Source organism: Diceros bicornis, chromosome 12 (assembly GCF_020826845.1).
Source record: "Diceros bicornis minor isolate mBicDic1 chromosome 12, mDicBic1.mat.cur, whole genome shotgun sequence".
Classification (NCBI taxonomy): Eukaryota; Metazoa; Chordata; class Mammalia; order Perissodactyla; family Rhinocerotidae; genus Diceros; species Diceros bicornis.
Genome location: NC_080751.1, coordinates 37,819,976 through 37,839,148, shown reverse-complemented (window position 1 = coordinate 37,839,148; position 19,173 = coordinate 37,819,976). Strand labels below are relative to the sequence as shown.

Below are 19,173 nucleotides of genomic sequence, written 5' to 3'. Positions count from 1 at the left end.
ACCTAGAGGTTGGCTAGGGATGGCAGGGTTTAGGATAGCACTTCCTGGGGCCAGAGCCTGACAGCAGTGGTGGTAGCCAAGAGCTGGCTTGGGGTGAGGGCCAAAGGGCTCCAGTTCTCTCTCCACTCTCTCCCAGCACCTCCCCTGTACTGTGCAAAGGCTTTTCTCAATCCCATGGAAAGTCCTACGTCTTCCTAGCCTCAAGATCCTCCACTTCCCCAGACTTCCCAGCATAGAAATCCTGTCACTGCCCCCAGGTGGGGTCAGAGGCTGAGACTGCCCAGCGGGCCCACCTCAGCCCCACACACATTCTGGTTTGCTGGCTGGCAGCCCCTGTCCCAGCCCTTGATCCTGGGCAAGTCAGTGGAGCTGGGCAGGAGCAAGGGCAGGGCTGGGAGACTAGGGGAAGACCTGGGGCTGGGGGTGACCACAGGAACATAACGGCCTTTTCCTCTGTCTCCTGGCTCCTCTGAACCTGAGGCAGCCATGCAAGGACAAGGAGAGGCCGACTGCAGCTGATGGGGGTGGGGGCCCTGAACTCCACCTTCAAACACGGGCCTAACACTCCACCACCACCGTCAGATCGAGCAGGCACTTTTCCCTGGAGGACACCTCCAAGGCAATGGACTTCCGTGCTGCCCTTCAGATGCTCTACCCTCCTCTCCACAAGCTCGTCCCTCTTCTCCTTCATGTACAGCTTACCGCTTACCCTTCTGGGAAGCCTGGTACCTGCTCAGAAGAACCACGGCTGGTTCTGGTTCTCTACTTGTCCCATCATTTGGGCTGTGTGTGTGTGTGTGTGTGTGTGTGTGTGTGTGTGTGTCTAAGAGAGAGAAAGAGAGAGAGAGCGAGCGAGCTTCAGCAGTATTCAGGAAACTCTTCCAGGCAGGGTGACAGCTCAAGCCTTGAGGTCAAGAACCTCAGAATCCACACAGGGAGGTTCTGAGTGAGCTCCAGCTCTCTGCAAATGCCCCTCTGACTTGCTGTGTAACCTCGGGCAACCTCTCTCCCTCTCTGAACCTTATGTAAAAGGAAGAACAAGGCTAAGTTATCCATCATCAGTTGGTCTTGGAGGAGCTCTAGGGCTCCTCAGAGAAGCCTTTGGAGAGTGCATGGCATCCAAGGGGAGGCCCACTGGGCAGGGCTCCAGCTCCTACCCTCAGTTAGAGTGGCTCTGCTACTGTCTGTTTCTAAAATGGGCTGCTTGTTGGCTTTTGTTGACAAAATGGTTTATGTGCTTAGGGAAAGTTCTGGAGGATTTTTATGGTGCTATCCAGCTGGAATACTTTAGGGGCAGATCTTTGCTCCATGTGGCATAGTTCTGGGCTGTTCCAGGCTGGGGCCCTTGGGCACAGTCAGGACCAAGGGGAAAAATGCTCTCCTCCAGCTGGCTGGGCCCAGGAGTGGCGGCAGACCATCCCTGGGAGTGTAGGGCATAGGAGGGAAGACGGTCCAGGTACTCCCTCACACCCTCAGTTTTTGATGGCCTGGCGGCTACTTCCATCTCTTTCTTCTTCCTGCCCTTCTCCACTCACCCAAAACTTCCCAAAGGAAGCGTCTCTCAGTAAAGCAAGGGAGGCTGAAGACGCTGAGGCCACAGCCTTGTTCAGGGGGCGGCTCAGTCTCTGGGACTGAGTGCAATCCTGGAGAAAACCAAGTGGATCTGTGGCCTGTTTCCATGGAACACTTAGCTGGATAGCTGTCCAATCTCTGCTAGACTTTGTAGAGGTGGAGGCTCAGCTCGGGAGAGACCAGACAGTCCCTCACTCCCAAGGGGCCAGCCACAAGAGCCATGAAGACAGCAGTATCCACTGACTCAGCAAGTTCACCACTGGGAATTCAACCCAAGGAGATATTACAGAAAGAAAAGGCCATCTGCATAAAAATGATCACTGTGGCATTACTCAAAATAGCCCCAAACAGGGAACCACCCAGCTACCCAGCAACAGGGGTAGTTAATTATAGAACATCAACTAGATGGAATATTATGCACCCACTAAAATTGGTATGTGAAGGCTACGTGGAAACAACATTGAAGATAAAATGTTAACAAAAGGGAAGCAGCTCAGCACAGATCAGTTAGTTCCCTTTCTTTTCTCTACAACAGGTAGGACAAAGAACTGCAGGGGAACCTGAACAAATGAAGAGTTGTGTTAGGGCAGTTGTATTATGAGTGACTTATATTCACTGGATAAATAGTCACTGAGTGTTTACTGTGTGCTGGGTTCAGCGCTGGGCGCTGAGGACGGAGCAATGAATGAGAATGCATTTCCAGCTCGCCATCTAGAGCTTCAAATCTAATGCTGTATTTTTTTCCTAAATATCCTTCAAAGTTGTCCTAGCATCATCTTTCAGGGAGGGAAATAAGTGAGGGAAATAAGTGAGGAAGGGTGCTCCTCTCCTTCTGGGCAATGCATTTCACTCCTGGTATCAGAACCACTCCAGCCGGATTACATATATGTTAGAAGAAAACTGAGTGTAAATGTGGTAGCGACATTTTGGTCTTATAATGTCTTAGTTTCCTTTGAAGTAGGAACATTTTAAAAAATCTATGTTAAAAAAGAGGAAAAAGTTAGGACTTGTTACTAATCTCGCAGTTGAATAATTAAGTGTGCCTAATTCTGAAAGTAGCAGGCTAAATTATGCAGTGCCAAAAGTGACAACTCGCATACCTACACCATCCCGTCTATAGCGGCATGGTTTTAGCTTTATAGCTAAAATACGCTGCCAGAAAACCTAATAAAAGGAAGCAAAAATATTTCTGTTTATATCAAGCTGCCATTTGAGAAAGATTTTTAAATATGTTCTTCCCTATGTGTAAATCTGACAGCAGTTGCATAATTAAAGCCCCAGTGGAGAGTCTCCTTTTAATCTTTTCAAAGAAAACCAATAAAACGTCCTTTAGGATGTGAAATGATGGATTAATACTCTTTGGATTGTTTGAATATCTTTGAGCTAGACCACTGCCTCCAAGTATTAAAAGAGCACAAGCCACTGTCTTTATCTTTAGGAGTTCATGTAATCACAGGAGATGCAGATAATGACATGCCAAAGCCACATATGCATCTATGCTGAGTTATGCTTGTCTCAGATTCTGTTAAATGGAAGAATGAATAAACGGATGCATTCACATTAAAGCAAACTTGATTTCAACCCCTTGGGAATACGTCACATAGCATAAATGGGAGAAATAATAATTACCCAGGATTTCAGTTCAGTGTAAGCAATCAATATGAATAATTTAGACCACAAAGTGGATTTTTATTTTGCCTGAGCTATTCAGATTGACTTTCTATACAGCCTCAACCACGGCTGAACCATCACTGGCAAATTTTTCTGCTGGGTCTGTGTCGTGTGGACACACATGTGTGTCTACACAATTGCAAACTGCCTAGTTCTGGATATGGGGCCCTGTTCAAGCCAAATGTCAGGACAAACATTCCATCTCCTCATCATGTTCCATCTCACCCTGAGTACACACAGCCACGCTTGAACTTTTCTTCTATGTCTCCCTCTAGCTGAAGGCCTATTCCTGCCCCCTCTCCCCCTCCCCTACACGCGTGCACACACACACACAGGTGCAAAAGAAGGTGGAGAGCAAGTGGCTTCTGTCGTTGGACCAGAGTTTACCAGAATGTCTCCTACTTGCTAGTGCTCCTGTCTCTGACCTTCTTGGTACTGGCTCTTGCCTTCCCAGCCGTCTAAGACCTGCCAGATGCTTCTAGTCTGTATGACCTCTAAGATATGCCTGATCCTTCAAGCTTTCTCTGGACTTAATCAGTTGTTGGCCTGACCAACAGACCAGTCCTCCTGCCCAACCCTGCCCTGGTGTCACACACACACACTCAGACAGACAGGCACACACCCATTATTAAATACCTCAATCTCAAACAAGAAAGTGTCCACCAATTATATGCAAAAAATTGGTAGAACAAACATTGCATAACTTGGATTCTGGGCCTGGCTGAACACATAATTAACTGTGACCTGAGACAAGTCCCTTAACACTCTGTGCCACATGGTATTGGACCAAGGGTCCCCTTCTTGTTCTAATCATCTTTAGTGAGGACAGCCAAGATGTGGTGCCCATAAATGCTGCAATCCAACTGCCCATGTTGGAATATGCTTTAACCTTTCAAAATATAGCACTGGGCCTGACATACACAACACATCATATTTATGGAATGAATGGAGGAAGGGTTTTCTATATTAAAGTCTAGATGAATCTTTTAGCTTGGTCTACACAGCACAAAAAAGAAATGTCTACACTGCTGTATAGACCATACACACTGTGATAGTCACTGATCAAAAAAAACTGAGCGCATGCTAATTTTCCTCTTCACTGGATGAAGTAGCAGATAGACAACCCTGACTGCCCATTTTGGACAGAGTTTTGGCTCCCTGAGCTGCTGAATCCATAAAAGCACCAATAATAATAATAATAATAATTGTCCTGAAGACTCAGGACATTTGAGGGAAAGGAACTATGTAAGCAGAAGAGAAACTGACATATGTAGGTCTTTACTGAAATTTCATCCAAGTATATTTTGCAAGAGAAGGCTGAAATGACAATCATGCTACTTGGGGATTCAGCAGAACTTATCTGACTGACAAAAGTGACCAATTTGAACCACTGCCCGAGACCACAATAGCAGGTGGATAACTGACAGAGACTCCTCTACTCATGTGGCTGTCTTGGCACCCCTGCAAAGGGCGAGTTCTGGCCCCTGAGTGCAGCTCCCCTCAGAGATGAATGTCTCCCTGCAGCAGATCTTGGAAACAATCTGTTGGATCATTTGCAACACAGCCACACACTTCAGTGTAGCCCTCCTACACTGCTTGCCCACATCCGAAAACACAAATCAAGAGAGAGAACATAGTTTCTTTCCACTTGACTAAAGAATGACCAATCCTGTCAGTAGATTAAAGGCTAGGGCTTGTAACAATTTGCCAACACGCTGACTTGATTTTGTGCAAAGAGCTGAGAGCTTTAGAAGCGAAGGCTGGGTAGTGAATGAAGAAACTGATGGGAGCTCATCAGAGAGGCATGGAGACCACAGGTCAATGGAATGGGGCCCCATCTGGATGGACTCATGGACTGTAGGGGAAGAGGACATTGCTCACATCTTCCCCGTTAGCCTGCGGGTTCCACCAGGAAGCCAAACCCAGAGCACGTCACAGGGAGACAAATGCTGTGGCTGCCCAATATATGCTCAGGTGTGCCTCTAGGTGGAAGAGAGCAAAAGGGTGTGTTTTCAAGAGGAAGAGCACAAATCAATAATGAGCTATGAATACATGATGTCATCCTCCAGGACTAAGCATCCTTAGTACTTTTAATGCACTTAAAAAAAACTCTAGTTGCTATGGCAACTTGATGCAGTTCTTAAAAGGGGATTTTTTGAGGGGGTCATTTTATATCTTCAATCACCATAACAACATGATATAGCTTTTACAGCGTATTTTTATCCAATTTGTGTGTACTTTGGACTTGGGCCATATTTGCCTTTTCTATTTAAAATAATCAGATCAAGCATGACACATGAAAAATCACTGAAGGAAAGCAAGCCCTTTCGTAGACTATACATATGCACTCAGAAAGACATCTCTAGCTGCTCATATCCTGCACATAGATGCAGTCTTTCTCTCTGCCTCCCAGCAGCCATCTGCAATGGCTTACACTGATCAGCTAGTCCATGCTCCTGTCTCTAAGCTGGCATACCAAACCAGTCCAGAACCCACCCACAGAAGGTGTGACATCCCTCACTTCTCAGCCCAGTGAATCCAACCCCCTCCTCCAAAACTACCACCAGGGAACAGTGCCTTGGGTTGACGAGAGGTATGACCAGCCAAGTGCCTTCTCCCACCCTGAGAGTTGAAGCAGGAGTGGATGGGACACACACAAAGTCTTGCCAAAGTGAAAATCTTGTATTTATTGTGTACTCTGTACAGTAACTGGGGAGGAGGTCTGTTTCACATGACACCCAGGGCCCAGGGAAAGGGTGGGATGGGGAAAATGGGTGAGAGGAAAAGAAGAGAGGGAAGGGGTGGAGTGGGGAGCAGTGGTGGCTCCAGAATCTCTACAGGAGAGGCTCAGAGGAGGGGTGAAGGTGGGAGAAGTGGGGGGCTTCAAGGAGTATTTACACAGCATTTTTGGTAAGGTTGCAAAACCATGAACTGTTTATACCAAAAATAGGGAGAAGGGACGATGGAAAGTATAGAGAAACTACACTCCACTCCCCCAAGCTACCCCTTGGTGCCCCACTATTGGCTGGAAAAGATGGCAAAGTAACAAAGAAGAAAGGTCAAAAAATTGGAAGGCTAGTTGGGAGGGGAGTAGGGGGAGAAGGGGAAGAAAACCAAGGAGGGCCCAGAACAAGAGCGCCTGAAGTCCTGGCCTCCAAGTCTAACGAGATTTTCTTTGGGGAGGGGACAGTGTAGACTGTGGAAGAAGAGGGTGGAAAGGAGATCTAGGAAAGAGATTCTGGGGAAAGTGGTCGCCCTTCCCAGTGTAAAAGCGCTAGGGGACGCTGAGGGGAAATGCGTGGTAAAAAAAGAAGAGAGCAAAAGAAGGAGAGAAGAACGCTGTGAGTGGAGGGGAAGAAGACTTTCCAAATTATCTGGATGAGGAAACTGAGGCCCAGGGGGTCGTGGGGAATAGGAAGGAAGCAGTAGGCCCTTGACACATATTCTCACAAGTACTGTTATAGAGGAGAAAACGGAGGCGCACAGAGGTTAGGTCATGGAGCTGGCAGGTGGAGCGCGGGCGACCCCGGGGCTGCCCAGCGCCTGGTTAGGGTTCTCCCCATTCTGCCTCACTGCCAGGCGACTCATCGCGGGGTGAGCGCCAGAGATGGGCCTCTCAGGTCTGCTCCCGCGCCCAAAGCCAGTTAAGAGAAGGGGCAGGAGGACGAGGACGGGCGGAGAGGAGAGGGCGAGACGAAAGTAGGCAACGGGGCATTAGAAGGAAAGCGGGGAGCGGACGGACGCGGGCCGAGCCGCCCAGCAGTGGAAAGGGCGGCAGATGAAAGGCGCGGAGAGGAAAGACGCGCGGGGCGCGCCGCTCACCTATAGTCGACACCACGGTGCCCACGAAGTAGAAGGCGCCGGGGAAGTCCCAGCGCGGGCGCAGCGCGTCGGCCCGGACGCCGGCGGCCAGCGCGGCCTCGTAGTGCCGGAGGAAGGCGCGCAGCTCCGGCTCGGCCACGCCGTGCGCGGCGCTGAAGTTGCGCAGCGTGGCGCCCCAGCGCGCCCGCGCCTCCGCCTCGCCCGGGCTCTCGAGCGCCGAGAAGACTGTGGCGCCCGCCACCAGGTAGAGGCCGATGAGCGCCGCCAGCAGCACGAAGCGGCCCGTGTCCTCGTTGAGGTGCGAGCGGCGGCAGCAGCAGCAGCAGCAGGAGGGGCGCGGCAGGCGGCGGCGGCAGCGGCGGGGCGGGGGCCGGGGGCTGCGGGAGGACATGGTCCGGAGCTCAGCCCCGGGGCCGGGGTGGCGCTCGGAGCCTGGGCCGCGACATCCCCCCCGCGGGAGCAGAAGCGTGAGGATGGTGGCCAGGGGTCGGGGGCCGCCGCGGAGCCCCTCGCCGCCTTCGCCAGAGCCCGACGGCGGGGCGCCTCGGCCTCCTCGTCGGCGCTCAGGCCGCACACGGGTCCCGCGGCCCTTCGGGCGCCCGGGCTGGGGCGGTCCTCTTCGCGCCCCGACGCCTCGCTGGCTCCCGCGGCTCCTCACCCGCCGCCCTCGGGCGCAGGGGTCTGAAGCTAGGCCCCTGCCGCCCTACGGCCGGCGTCCGCGGGGCCCCGGGCCTCATACTCCTCTCCAGACAGGCCGCGGGCTGCGGGCAGGGCGGGCTGTGAAGCCCGGGCGCCTAGGACTGGGACGCGGCAGCAGGGCATGAAGAGAGCCCCCGGGGGCGTCCCATGAGGCGTTCCCGGCTCGGCGGCTCCCAGGCGCAGGCTGCGCGGGCAGTCCAGCTCCCGCCCCCGGGCCTGAGCTAGCGGCGTCGGCTTCGGAGCCTCAGAACCGAGCCGAGTCCAGGGAAGCGCTCCCTTTCCAGCTCCAGCCGGAGAGCCGCCCTGCACGGGGAGGCGGAGTCACCGGCGCCCGGGGCGGGGTATTGGCGAGGGGGAGTAAGGAAGGGAGGGAAGGGGTGGGGAGTTGGCTCCTGCGACGCCTCCCAGTCGTTCTAGCGGCACTAATGCGGGCCGCCCAAGCAGGTGTCCGGATTGCGGTGCTGGCTACCACCCCGCTGGGGAACCGGGTCCGGCCTCTTCCTGTGCTTCGGCTCCGGAATCCCTCCCTAATCTTCAAGCTGCCGCCAAACTTTGCTCAACTTTGGTGCCTTGCGGTCTCCGGGTCTGGGGGCCGTAGGACGCGGGTCCCCCGCCACCGGGTTCTTGCTCCAGTACGAAGTTTTAAGTTCCCTCTCGCTCGCTTCCTTTTTCTGGATCCAGATCTCACAGCGCCAGGTCTCGGAGGGTTCCTTTGGGGAAACGATCCCGCTTGGGAAGGAGTGGGGGTGGGGTCACACGGCTCGGGGCGACCGCGGAATGAGGGCGTCTCCTCCCCCTCCCGCCTGAGCGGGCGGCCGGCGTCAGCACCGCGGACAGCGCATCGGTGCCGCAGCCGCGGGGCGGGCGGCTGCTATGGCTGCGGGGGTCCACCGCGCGGCGAGGCCGGTCGCCTTGCTGCACTGTGCTCCCCAAACCCTCTCTGTTTCCCTTTCTACCTCCTGTGTGCACCCCTCTACCCCCTCAGTCGGAGGCAGGTGCGATCGCTGAAGCAGCGTGCTGACTGGGCGGGGATGCTGCGGAATAGAGACAGGGGAGGAGTCAAGCGCTAGTAGGGGACCGAGCTGCCACCGGAGAAAGGAGCGTCCAGGCCCACCCGGCTGCTAGGTCTCCTCTCGCCACCCAGTTCCCTGACCCCTCCAGCCCCGGGTTGGGGAGCCTGGGTAAGAAACTGGCTGCGGCAAGGTGGATAGAGGAGGTGTGGGAGGAGCTCACTAGCTGTCTCCTTCGATGCCCGCGGTGGGGGAGGGTGTGCTCTTGAGCGCCGGGGGGAAATTGTCGGCCCCTCCGCCCTGCTGCGACCGGGAAACACCGCGGGTGCTCCGCGCTACCGCGGGCGCTTTTCCACCGGACGCAGGCCAGCTTGACCTGGGCCACAAAGTTCTTTGGCGAGGAAGGCTCTTGGTACAGACGGAAAACGGTCCTCATCCGGGTGCCAGCCCCTTCTCTGTCCGTCCCCTTTTCACAGGAGAGGCGGACCTTGATGATGATGAGACGACACAGATGACAGAAAATAAAAGATAATGATGGTGACTGTGCTTAGATATCCTGGGTGGGTGAACTGTGGCAACATGCAGAACTCGCCCCTCACCCCAAACCCCTGGGTGTCTGGCCTCCACAATAGAAAACACTCAAGCTAGGGTCGACCCAAAGTGGCGGCAGTAGCATGGGTGCCCTAAGGGTCAGGGTGCTCAAAGTGGTTCCTGAAGGAGCCTCCACCACTCACTGAGCCCTGCACTGCCTGGAAACTAGGACCCTCTGACCCCATGCCCCGACGTGGAGACTAGGGGATGGGGGTGGGGCAGGAGAGCTATTGGAAAGCTGAAAGGCATCTGACTTGGGACATGGATTTTCCCAAACCAGGGCACGTTGGAGTCTTGGATCTTCCTAGAAATGCTGCTCCAGTTTGTAGATGGAGCCAGCTGCACTCCCCTCTGTGTTAGGGAGGGGACGGGTGGGGAGAGACTCTACTGCCACCATAGTCAGAATCAGGCTTCCTGGCACTGGGTGGCATGTGGCTAGTTTTGCAGCCATTTTATTAGAAAGGGGCTGGAGAACCTTTGTCTGAAGGGGAAAACATCTCATCCACGGAGAAAGCAGAGCCCCCTCCTCCTTTTTCTAGAGCACAGTGGGAGCCTTACACAAACACAAATTATTGCCATTGCAGACTATTATTATTATTGGCAAAATGTACTTCAAGCACTCTCTCTCCAAGTCTTTGCCTCCCCTGGGCTCTCCACTGGTGTCACCCCAACCAATTCCCCTATCCCTATAATACCCCCATCTCTGCAAGCTCCTGCTGGCAGGATAACCCAGGCACGGACCTCCAGGGCTGGATTCCACTTTATTGGTCAGCTCTGACAGAAGCCCTGAGAAGTGTCATTCCAGGAGTTGGCTCTGGATTCTCCAGATGCAGCTGAAGGACATTGCTAGACCTCTCAGTGGCTTTCTTCACCCAGACTCCCAGGGCAGGGACAGAGTGCTTTGCTGCAGTGTTCTGTGCCTCTGGACAAGCTCCTTGTCCAGTTGGCAGAGGGCCTGCCTTGTCCTCCAGCTTGTTATTCTAGCTTGATTAGCAGCAAACCCGTGGTGTCAATCTCAACTCTGAATGACCTAATCAATTTATATAATAGGGAAATGATGAGTTCCCTGCACATAGGCATGGGTCATTTGGGGAACCAGCCCCATGATGAATGGCACTTTTTCCCACTGAATCACTATATAAGTCACTGACTTTTAGCTGGCTATCCTCAAAGCCTTTACCTCAGCTCTGAATTGCCACAACAGCTTCCTAAGGATGGGAGCTTGCTATCTCACATGTCTACCCGCTTAGGTCCCTCCTGCCTGCACCTGCCAGTCGTTGCTGTGATCATGCCCATTTGATCTGATCCATATGACTAATGTCCGTAGACTACAGTCTCCAATGGCTCCACCAAAGCTATAAAAATTTAATGTTTAAACCCTTGAGGCTGTGGTGCCCAACAGATCATTCTAGCTTCACCTTCTACTACCTCCTACTTATCCCTCAAGTACTCCATAGGCAGCCTGATCACCAGTCCTTTGCTTGTGCCATGGCCCCTGCAGGAGTGCCATCTTCTATCTCCTCCTCTCTAGCTCTTCAAATATACAGTTTACCTCAGGTTAGACCTTTTTTTCCAGTAAACTTTTCCTTTGTAGGATGTCTTGACCCAATCACTTTGATGCCCCATCATTTCAACCCAAAGATCATTTGATTCTGCCATGCCCTTGAGAACTTCAGACAAGACATTGAGCAGGTACAGCCTCTTTCTTTCTCTCTTTCTGTGTCTCTCTGCATGTCTTTATGTCTTTTATGAAAGGAAACACAATGGCAGGAGTGTTAACCAGGAAAATTAGGTAAGGTCAAACGCAATCAATGGGCAATTCCACTCCTACATATATACCCAAGATAAATGAAAACATACATCCACACAAAAACTTGTACATGGATGTTCATAGCAGCATTATTCATAGTAGCCAAAAAGTGGAAACAACCCAAATGTCCACCAACTGATGAGTGGATAAGTTCAATGTGGTTTATACATACAATGAAATATTTGGCAATAAAACGAATGACGTGCTGAAACACGCTACAACATGAATGAATCTTGAAAGCATTATACTAAGTGAAGGAAGCCGGTCACAAAAGGTGACATATGGTATGATTTCATTTGAGTGAAATGTCCAGAATAAGAAAATCCATAATGACAGAAGTAACTTAGTGGTTGCTAAAAGCTAGAGGATTGAGGGGCAATGGGAGTGACTGCTAATGGGTGTGAGATTTCTTTTGAGGGTGATAAAAATGTTCTAAAATTGATTGTGGTGGTGATTGCACAGTTCTGTGAATATGCTAAAAAGCTTCAAATTGTATATGATAAATGGGTGAATTGTATGGTACGGGAATTAAATCTCAATAAAGTTCTTAACAAATGCACATGCAACTAATTGAGCAAATCTTTATTGGAAAAAAATGGAAATAAGAAAGAATTTATCCCAAAGAAAATGATTTCTTTAAAATTAAAAAATAGGAAAAATTGGAAACAGTTTAGCTGTGCTAAAGACAAAATTGATTATGAAATTAAAAGAGTTTGCTCCAGAAAATACTTTCTCTTAAAAGTTAATCTGTGTTGGTAAAAATTTGATGAAAAACTCTGCATTCCAAGTAGCAGATTCAAAATGTCCTGTGTGCTTCCAAATCTCTTTGATCTTCCTGACCTGAGAACTCCACAAATACTCATTGTCTGCATTACTCATTGGCAATTAGTTGTGTAACAGGATACTTAAAAATATATATAGAGAGATAATATATAAAAATATATAGGTAAATATATATATGTAAAATAATCTGGAGAAGCTGATGTCTCTAACCTGTGAAGAGTCACTTGAGTTGCCTTCTTAGTTGTACAAATGCAGAAACCCTCCTTCTGCATTCTCCTGAAATTAGGGTTTCATAAGACCTTTTATGTTTTATGTGATTTGGCAAAAATTTCCTCACACTATGTTTTATAGAGCTGGTGGCTGAGAAGTGAGCCAGTTTCACACAGGCCTTCTAGGATGGAAGGGAAAGATGTCTGATTTGTCTTCTCTGAATTTGAGGTTAGAGAGCCTTGTTGAAGGAAAGCCAAGGGGCAGTGTCTAACCACAGCCCAGAAGCTGGGAGAAAGGCCCCTAGAAATGAAATTATTCTGAGGAAGAGGAGTCTGACTGGAGGCTAGGCTCAGACAAGTGTCTCACGCTTTGATGGTACAGGATAGAACTGATGCGGGGTGCCTCATAATCCATCTCCCTGGCACTGTGTGGGATTTGAAGACAAGGGTTGAGTCTGGACTTGTGACCTGAAAGGGAGGGCAGCCTTGGTGCCCAAGGCAGCATTTCATGGTAAAGTACATCTGAACAGGGATAGATAAACAATGCCACAAATAGTGCAGAGGTGCTTACAATAACGGGGGGAGGGGGCCTTGCTCCTTTTCTTTCCAATTGGCATTTGAAGGAGAGGGTTCCTTTTGGACTGAATAAGCCTCTATTTCCTTACTGATCTTCTATCTAGATGTTCCATCCATTACTAAAAGGGAGTATTGAAGTCTCCAACTATAATTGTAAAACCATATATTTCTCCCTTTAAATCTCTCAGTGTTTGCTTCTATATTTTGGGGGCTCTGCTGTTTGGTACATATACTTTTACAATTGTTATAGCTTCTTGATGGATTTATCCTGTTATCAATACGTAATGTCATTTTTTGTCTCTTGTAATGTCATTTTTTGTCTCTTGTAACAATTTTTTATTTAAAGTCTGTTTTGTCTGATATTAGTATAACTGCTCCAACTCTCTTTTGGTTACTGTTTGCATGCAATATCTTTTTCCTTTTTTTCCCTCTCTTTATTTTTTTTTTAATTGAAGTAACATTGGTGGACCGGCCCCCTGGCTTAGCAGTTAAGTGCACGCGCTCCGCTGCTGGCGGCCCAGGTACGGATCCCAGGCGCCCACTGACGCACTGCTTCTCTGGCCATGCTGAGGCCACGTCCCACATACAGCAACTAGAAGGCTGTGCAACTATGACATACAACTATCTACTGGGGCTTTGGGGGAAAAAATAAATAAATAAAAATTAAAAAAAAATCATTAAAAAAAAGAAATAACGTTGGTTTATGTAATACCTTTTTCCATCTTTTCACTTTCAATCTATTTGTGTCTCTGGATCTTAAGTGAGTCTGTTGTAGACAGCATATAGTTAGATCATGAGACTCTGTGTCTTGCAACTGAACTTGTTAAGAATTCCTGATAAACAAACACATGGATAAGGAGAATAGATTAGTGGTTACCAGAAGGTAAGGGGGTGCGGGAGGGTGAAAAGGGTAAAGGGGCACATATGTATAGTGACAGATAAAAACTAGACTATTGGTGGTGAGCACGATGCAGTCTATAGAGAAACTGATATATAATAATGTACACCTGAAATTACACAATATTATAAACCAATATGACCTCAATAAAATAATTAAAAAAAAAAGAATTCCTATGGTTGTTCAGCTGCCTCCTGGTATATTTACAAATAATCAATGATTAGATATTTATTGAGAACCTGAGGTACAAAACAGTGTGCTATAAACTCTGTGTGTGTGTGTGTGTGTGTGTGTGTGTGTGTGTGTGTGTGTGTGTGTGTGTGATGAGCTCTGTTCTCCCTACAAAAGCTTAAATCCTGGTTGGGGAGACAAGATACGCATAGATGAAGCAGTAAGGACTACGACGTAGCAGATACAGTTTGGAGCTGACTGTGTGGTGCGGATCATGGGAGGTCAGAAAAAAGGGCGTGTGGGGAGGGCTGCAGGAGTTAGAAGAAGCTTTGGGTAGCAAGCAGGGTGTGGGCTGGTCCTGAAGGATGAGTAGGGTTCAGATGGACTGGAAGAGAGGAAACATCCCAGCCAGGAGAATTGACCTGGGTGAGAGTGTGGAAGCATATTGTGTTCAGGAAACTGTGGCAAGCGGTGAGTGGATGTGGGGAGAGGAGAGGGAAGTCTCTGTCATTTATAATCCATAACCTCATTGGATGGCCTCTCAGCCTCTCAATACGACTTTAATGCATGCAATAACTGACTCCATGAAACCCGAAGGTGAGTGTTTTCCTTCTAGAGTGAGAGTTAGATATCTAACATAGGTGGATTTTGGCTTAATGAAGCCAATTTTATGGCAAACTTTCAGTTTCCCATGTACCCACCACACTGAGGGGACCAGCTTTGTCTGCAGAGGAAAAGAGGGACAAATGAGGAACATATCGGGTGTAGAGTCAGGGGCTCTAGTGTTAAAACTTCCCTGGACTCCCATGTCTGTCTTTGTAAAGAATGCACTATGTTATCTTTATGTCACCATAATGCTTGAGGATTAGTAAAGCCACTGATGCCTGTCCGTTTACAAGGAGCTTGGAAATGAAGCCCAGAATTCTACAGTGAGGAGTTGCCATGAGACTGTTGGGGACCACTCCTTGACTCCTAATTCTCTTTCCCAGAAAGCTGTGGGTTCCTTGTCTAAACGTCTCCATGAGCTCTCTCTTCCAATGCCAAATCACTCTTTATTAAGAAGTGATTTCTAAATGTCTATTTCAACTCTTATTTTAAAATCTGATCCAGATTTTTTGTTCTATAGGTAAGGCCATACGTGTATTGATTTTGTCCCGAATGGATTTTGATATAACTTTTTAAAGACTATATAAGTAATGTATAATTAACTTAAAATTATTGGAAAATTCAAAAAAGCAAAAAATAGGGCTGGCCCCGTGGCTTAGCGGTTAAGTGCGCACGCTCTGCTGCTGGCGGCCTGCGTTCGGATCCCGGGCGCGCACCAACACACCGCTTCTCTGGCCATGGCCGCGTCCTACATACAGCAACTAGAGGGATGTGCAGCTATGACATGCAACTATCTACTGGGGCTTTGGGGGAAAAATCAATAAATAAACAAAAATTATAAAAAAAAAACTTCAAAAAAGCAAAAAAGAAGAAAACAAAAATTACCCTGAATTCCATCCTATTATCCAGAGAGAATTACTGTTATCAGTAATTTTAATGACTTTTCTGCCTGGCTGGCTGGCTGGCTCTATCTATCTATCTATCTATCTATCTATCTATCTATCTATCTACCTACACACACGTAATTTTATTAAAATTATGGGATATTTTACATGCCACTTTAAACTTACTTTTTATTTAACATTATAGGTCATTCAAAAATATTTCAAATATTTCAATTCAAACATATTTGTTGAGTACCTACTGTGTGCCAAGAACTGTTCCAGGTACCTGGAATTGATTAGTGATCCTGGAGCTCACATTACTTTTATGACAATAAATATATATATATACATACACACACACACACATATATATATACAGAGAGAGAGACTATCATTTGTTGGCATAGTGCCCTCTCAAATAAAGAGTTAGCTGAATTTCACATTGGCAGGTATTCCTGGATTTTTTAGGTTCCTCCTCTTCCTTCTCCTCTGTCTTGTTTGATCACTCTTTCATTTCCCATTAAAATATCAGTAAATGTTTGGGTTTGGCTTCTCAGTGAGATTTCTAGTTCCCCCTCAAATCCATTCTCCACCTATTTTTCAGCAACAGAACATCCATTTTATTTGGGGTGTCAACGTGCACAATTAAAAGACTACATTTTCCAACCTCCCTGGTAGTTAGGTGAGACTGTATTTTTAAGTTCTAGTAAAATATTATGTGGGACTTTCAGGAAGGCTGAATAAAAGAAGCTAAGTTCCATAGGAAGGGTGCCTTTTTTTTTTATTTGCTAACTGTCAGTGTATATATATTTTTATTATTATTTTATTGAGGTCATAATGGTTTATAACATGTGAAATTCCAGGTGTACACTATTATTTATCAGTTTCTGTATAGACTGCATCGTGCTCACCACCAATAATCTAATTTGTTTTTTTTGGTAAGGAAGATTGGCCCTGAGCTAACATCTGTGCCAATCTTCCTCTATTTTGTATATGGGTCACTGCCACAGCATGGCTTGATGTGTGGTGTAGTTCCCCGCCTGGGATCCAAACCCACAACCCCCAGGCCCCCGAAGTGGAGTGCACCAAATTTAACAACTACGCCACTGGGCCAGCCCCCTAATAGTCTAATTTTTAACCATCACCATACATATGTGCCCCTTTACCCCTTTTGCCCACCCTCCAACCTGGAAGCGGTGCCCTTTTGCCATTCCACCATTTCTCCTTACTCAGTCATGCTTCCTAGAATGTGGATGTGAAGGGCCGGCTCCGTGGCTTAACGGTTGAGTGCGTGCGCTCTGCTGCTGGTGGCCCGGGTTCAGATCCTGGGTGCACACCGACGCACTGCTTCTCCGGCCATGCTGAGGCCGCGTCCCACATACAGCAACTAGAGGGACGTGTGGCTATGACATACAACTATCTATTGGGGCTTTGGGGGAAAAAATAAATAAATAAAATTAAAAAAGAAAAAAGAATGTGGATGTGATGGCTGGAGCTCCAGTGGCCATCTTGAATGGTGAGATGACTTTGAGGATGGAAGCCAGATTGTGGAGGAGCATGATGATGAAATGAGCTTGTGTAACAGAGGAATACCTACCTCCAGTCTTCTTATATGGGAGAGAATTAACTTTTGTGTGTTTAACTCAATTTGTTAATTGAATATTCTGAATACTCAAAAGTTTCTGCTTGAAATCAGTCTGAGATGAGAATTTAGACCTTCAAATATTGTGAGACAATCAACAGACCTCACTCCTTCATCTGCTTTAAATTTTCCCTCTCATTCCCCAATTTCCCTTCTTCTCTCTGCTATCTTGTACCTCGTGGTCTCATGACGGTTGACTTTCCTGTGGGTTTTTTTTGTTTGTTTTTTCACTTGATTTCTAAATATTCTTGCAATTGAGAGAAGTGAAATGTCAGCAGCTTTTCTAACTGAAAAACACTAGGTTACAAAAACCAAGAACAAAGCAGAGGAGGAAGGCACAAGAAGAAAGATGCTTTGAGGTTGCCATAGCTAGTATCTCATTGTTTGAATGAGTCAGAGGTCTAAGAATATTGAGCTGATCTTTAGAGATTAGAGCATTTGTTTCATCTGGGAAACTCTAAAAAACGAGGGTTGAGCCCAAGAGGAGAGGGGAATAGAAGGCCACACTGGGGAGCGGGCAGTTTTTGGAAGCAATTGTTCTTACAACCAAAGCATTCTTCATATTATTAACTTGGCTGCAGGTCGTGAAACCTATGCAAAGACAAGAGATCTGTTCATTGGACATCAATGAAAAAATCCAGTGCTGAAGGTGGATCACAGCACAGAACATCACACTCAACTTACAGAATTGAGAGGGAAACGGGTTAACTGTGTCCCTTGCTAACAGCCCAGTCTTGGTGTGTAGGGACATTGGAGGAGGGGTGTGGGAGTGGGGGTGGTGTCTGAAGGTAGGACTGATGGAGGTAGATGTGGGGATGGGGTGGGGAGAAGAGTCTTGGGGACCCCTTTCCAGGTATTACATACGTGAATAGGGCTTCTGGGGGAAGCAGTATTCCCTGTGGATGGAAGGTCTTCTCCACAGATGAACACGTGTGTAAGATCAGCCTGCCTTCATTCCTCCCTCCCCCTTTCCCTCCCTCCCTTCTTTCCTTCTTTCCTTCCATCTATAGAACAAATATTTCCAAACCTCTACTCTGTGCCAGGCACTGTGCTATTACGGATTCTGACTCATTACAAATCGTCTTTATTTTAGGACAGGGTAGGAAGGAGGGTGGGAGTGCCATTGGGGGCAGTTGGGATCACAGATAAGGAAGCCAAGGCCCAGAGGGGCAGTCAGAGGTACTCACGTCCCCAGTGCATTTGCAATCTCCATCAATCCAAATGCCCACTGGACTGGCCCCAGGGCCCCAGCCCAGACCTGCAGAATCCCAATATCTGGGCACGGGGGCTGGGAACTTCCATGCTCACAGACTCTCCCAGGGAGCCTCCTGCAGCCTGGCATTTGTAGAAGTTGGCCTTGGGCCAACTTGATTCAATTGAATCAATTGAAATGGACCTTACAGGGTCAGAGTCTGAAAAAGTACTTGGCCATAATTCCCGCATCATGAGGAAAGGTAAAAGAAATGCAAAGCAAGCTCCAGGGCCAGCTTTGCCCCTCACTTGCTATGTGACCTTGGCTTGTCTCCTGTGGCCCTCTCGTCCTTCTTGACACCTATGGGTTATTATTTGAGCCAGACCCACCAACAAACATCCCCTTCCTTGCAGCAGAATTGTAATTGTGTCCAGGTATCCTGGATCCTCAGCCCAGGGGCAAAGAGGTGATGTCATTAAAACCTTTCTTATGAGTGACTCTTAGGAGGCCTAGGAACCCAGACTTAGGCTCTCCCAGGAGCACAGGCATAAGATGTGTCTATTATCCAGGGCCTCTGAGGTGGTCAGGCCAGAAGCCCCAGGGAGGGAGCCTCTCCTTTCAGTGACAGTTTGCAGACCCTTCTATCCAGCAACGCACACCCTTGTAGTAGAACGACTGGAGGAGAATTGTCAGACAGAGAGATGAGGGAGAATGAAAAGGGAGACAAGAGAGACCAGCTCCTGAAACATTTTCGGGGAAAGTTCCACTCTCCTCTCGGCTTAGTGAGCAGGGGGACAGTGCTGAATAAGTGCCCTCTTGGAGCTTGATCACAACTGGAGAGGTGTTTTCTCATCATATGAGCCCTCATTATCTTATATGTAAAAAGCATAATATACTGTAACTTGAGGGTAATAAGTCAGAGAAGCACTGGCTGGATACACCCTGGGAGCTGTGGCTTCCATGTCAGCAGATTTTATCAGGAGAAAACCCAGGCAGAGTAGGGGGGGACCCCAGTGAAAATGCCAGGATTCTAGTGA

The 19,173-nt window shown here is 48.3% G+C and overlaps 1 protein-coding gene across 1 annotated transcript in view; it reads right to left on the bottom strand.

Annotated features, from left to right (window-relative positions):
- KCNK12 (potassium two pore domain channel subfamily K member 12) overlaps positions 1 to 8,037 on the bottom strand; it is a 46,853-nt gene extending 38,816 nt beyond the window's left edge. Inside the window, exon 1 of the mRNA XM_058551291.1 lies at positions 7,066 to 8,037. Within this exon, the coding sequence (XP_058407274.1) occupies positions 7,066 to 7,456 (391 nt within the window). The 5' untranslated portion in view covers positions 7,457 to 8,037. The remainder of the gene's footprint in view (positions 1 to 7,065) is intronic.
- Positions 8,038 to 19,173: the final 11,136 nt, after the last annotated feature.